Raw genomic sequence first — 3,225 nt, 5'->3', positions numbered from 1 at the left:
CAGATTGACAGGACCTCTCAGAAGCTAATGCCCAGATCTGACATCGGAACATCAATGTTCAATTTCGCCGTCTACGCTGCACCTGTCGTCGGAGTGGTATAATCACACAGTGCTATGATACACCAGACATAGATACAGACAAGTACATGTCACAAAACTCCACATATATTGAGTTTCTTCGATTGTACAGATACACTCAAGGCATGCACACTGCTATCTGATTATGTAACAGTTATTTCAAATGTCTTACAGAATTGTGAATATCTAATATTTGTTGAAGGATCGCTCGCAAGAAACTACACGAAACGGTAAATTGCACCAGCAGAAACTAGATTTAGCACATACATGTCTACGAAAGCGTACGAGTCATCATCAACACATACTGTCGTATTCCACAAAGCGTGAACTCATGGGACACATATTCACAATGTCCGTACAGCGGCGATGAAAAATATTCTTGAGGAACTCTGCTTCTCGGTGATCAAGTTCATCAGTTTTACGTATACTTCGGGACTTGCGATGCACCGTCTAGTTTCCCTTGCTTGCGTAAGCCACCAACTAACTGGAGAGATTGGTTTTTCACCACCTTGTGTTCTCACCACCTGTCACTTCGTACGAGATTCATCTGTAAGAAATACAACTTCAAAATGTCAGTGTAAGTCAGTGTGTAGGCATCGAAGTATATAACACACCGTTTGGCACCCAGCGCCGTTGGTAACGTTACGTGGCTGGTAATCTTCCTATCGGCGCTCATAATGCGTGTCTGCGAACAGTAGTAAAAGCCTAAAGTGAAGAGGTATGGCTGTCAATCACAAAAGCATATTTGAGACATCGTCTACATACCTCAAAAACAGTTACAATCCCGAAGACAAAACGCAAATTACTTGAGATCCGCGGCCGACGTCCTCACACTTCAACGTTTCAAAACAGACTGATTCAACCGCTGGCGACTGGCCGAAACGCTTCCACTTACGTGCAGTGCAATAATGCACGGATTGCAAGAACAATAGCTTCAAGGGGGAACGACGACACAAGGTTATCACGGCACGTGTTCCTTGAAGGAATAATGCACAAACACGTGAAATCTTGCTATCTATTTTCCAAAGCGGACGAGGTAGCATGTTCCGCGGCGCGGAAAACACGTAGCAACTTGCTCTGGGAGGTGTTGCACGACGCACTGTCGCAAAGCTGTCTGAGAGGTCCCCCCAAATCTCTCAGGGCTACATGAATGTCTTCCAGATTTTCTCTAAGAGGTCCTCTCAGACCCCTCGGTGCTGCCTGAAAGGTCCTACCAGACCTTTCAAGATTTCTTGAAAGGACCTCTCAGACCCTTCAGAAGTGCTAAAGGGTCCTACCAGACCTTTCAAGATTTCTTAAAAGGTCCTCTCAGACCTCTTAGGACTGCTTGAGAGGTCCTCTCAGACCCCTCAGAAATTCGTAGAAGGTCCTCTCAGACCTCTTAGGACTGCTTGAGAGGTCCTCTCAGACCTCTCAGAATTTCTTAAAAGGTCCTCTCAGACCTCTTAAAAAATCCTGAGAGGCATCTCAGATACATTTTCACTAGGGCGCGGACCGAAGTCTTCAAACAGGCGTTCGACGCCTTTCGAGCAAAATACATTGACATTAGCAGTGCAAGCACTGATAATGAACAGGACACTCCACTTGGAAAAATGTCACCGTTTTTCATTGAGAAGGCGGTGGCATCGCTGTCAAAAAATGTGACGGAAATTAAGCGCCTCAGATCAGGTGACTTATTGCTTAAATGTACCTCGGAAGCCGACTGTGAGCGAATTCTGAACACACAGCAGATGCTCGGAATCAAAATATCATCAACCTTGCATAGGACTCTGAATACCTCCCGTGGTGTTGTGTCGTTAGCTGAACTCATTGATGTTCCGTCAGAAGAGATTCTTGAAAATCTGAAAAGCCAAAAGGTGATCGACGTAAGAAAAATCAAAATCAGGAAGAACAATGAGTACATAACGACACGCAACACGATCGTCACATTTGACTGCCCGACTTTACCAGAAAGGCTCAAGGTAGGCTATCTGACTGCAGAGGTGCGGCCATATATCCCTAATCCACTCAGATGCTTCAAGTGTAGCCGCTTTGGCCATCCTTCCGATACTTGCAGAGGTTCTGCATCCTGTGCTTGCTGCAGCAAGCAGGACCACAACTCTAAGGAGTGCAGAGGGCCGGATCACTGCGTCAACTGCGCAGGTGACCACCCTTCATACTCTAGGTCTTGTCCAAAGTGGAAGTTTGAGAAAAAGGTGATGCACATCAATGTCACACAGAAACTAAGTTATCCAGAAGCCAGGAAGAAGGCATCTCCGTTCCAGTTCCAGAAATCCTTTTCATCTGCCGTTAAAGAGAAACCAAGGATGGTCTCATGCGCAACACAGACAGAGAACACAACACAAAGTGAGGAAACATGTACACCTCTTTCTGAGACACCACCTCCTGTAACTGTAACCATAGCTTCCCAACCCTCTTCTGTGGCGTCACTCTCACAGGCGCCACTTTCATCATCGCAAACCGTGGAGGCAAGCTCCATGGAATGCGATGATGACACGAGCTCGCAAGGCTCGTTCGCGAGCGTGAGCTCACAATCTCAAAGTGCATGTATGTGCATTCTATGACAAGGTTCTCATGTGAAATACACATGTATTTTTACTGAGCCATGCAAAGAAACATGCACTTAACTTCAAGGGAAAGGGGTCTACATTGATGATTTCGTCTACAAAGTCTACCTCACAAATCGAGAGACACTCTATTTCGCTTTTCAGTACCAATTGTACGTTCATTCTGACCCTTAATCGTCTGATATGAACAGAGCGAGGTTTACGGCAGATGCAGATCTGCGCACGCCCGTCATTCAGACATGGTTCCGACGATTTTTGCAATTCTTCCGAACCTGTCACCAATCAATACATACGAATTGCTGCTTCGTGGAAATCTGTACGCTTTTTAAACATAAAGTGTGAATGGACCAAGGGACATCTTTTTGTACAAGAAATCATATCATTCCAACTTCCTTTTACCATGAAGGAGTAGTCTTCTTTCGTTTCGGACATGCCTGTGGAATCAAAAACCTTTCATTGCATCACTAAACAGTTGGCCAAGGCTTTCCACAGGAACTCCCCAAGCGGAGAGCGGTTTTTGAAGCTGCACGGACTACGCATATTCCTCACAAATCTGTAAACCCATAAGGCGTATTCCCTG

General features: G+C 45.6%; 1 protein-coding gene across 1 annotated transcript; it reads left to right on the top strand.

Moving 5' to 3' along the window:
• The first annotated feature begins 1,670 nt into the window (after positions 1 to 1,670).
• LOC135373455 (uncharacterized) lies at positions 1,671 to 2,642 on the top strand. The gene has a single exon (XM_064606654.1). It carries the CDS (start codon positions 1,671 to 1,673, stop codon positions 2,640 to 2,642), a length of 972 nt encoding a protein of 323 aa, XP_064462724.1.
• The last annotated feature ends 583 nt before the right edge of the window (positions 2,643 to 3,225 follow it).

Source organism: Ornithodoros turicata, unplaced genomic scaffold (assembly GCF_037126465.1).
Source record: "Ornithodoros turicata isolate Travis unplaced genomic scaffold, ASM3712646v1 Chromosome25, whole genome shotgun sequence".
Classification (NCBI taxonomy): Eukaryota; Metazoa; Arthropoda; class Arachnida; order Ixodida; family Argasidae; genus Ornithodoros; species Ornithodoros turicata.
The sequence above is the reverse complement of the archived record's forward strand: the minus strand, read 5'-3'. Positions and strand labels throughout refer to the sequence as shown.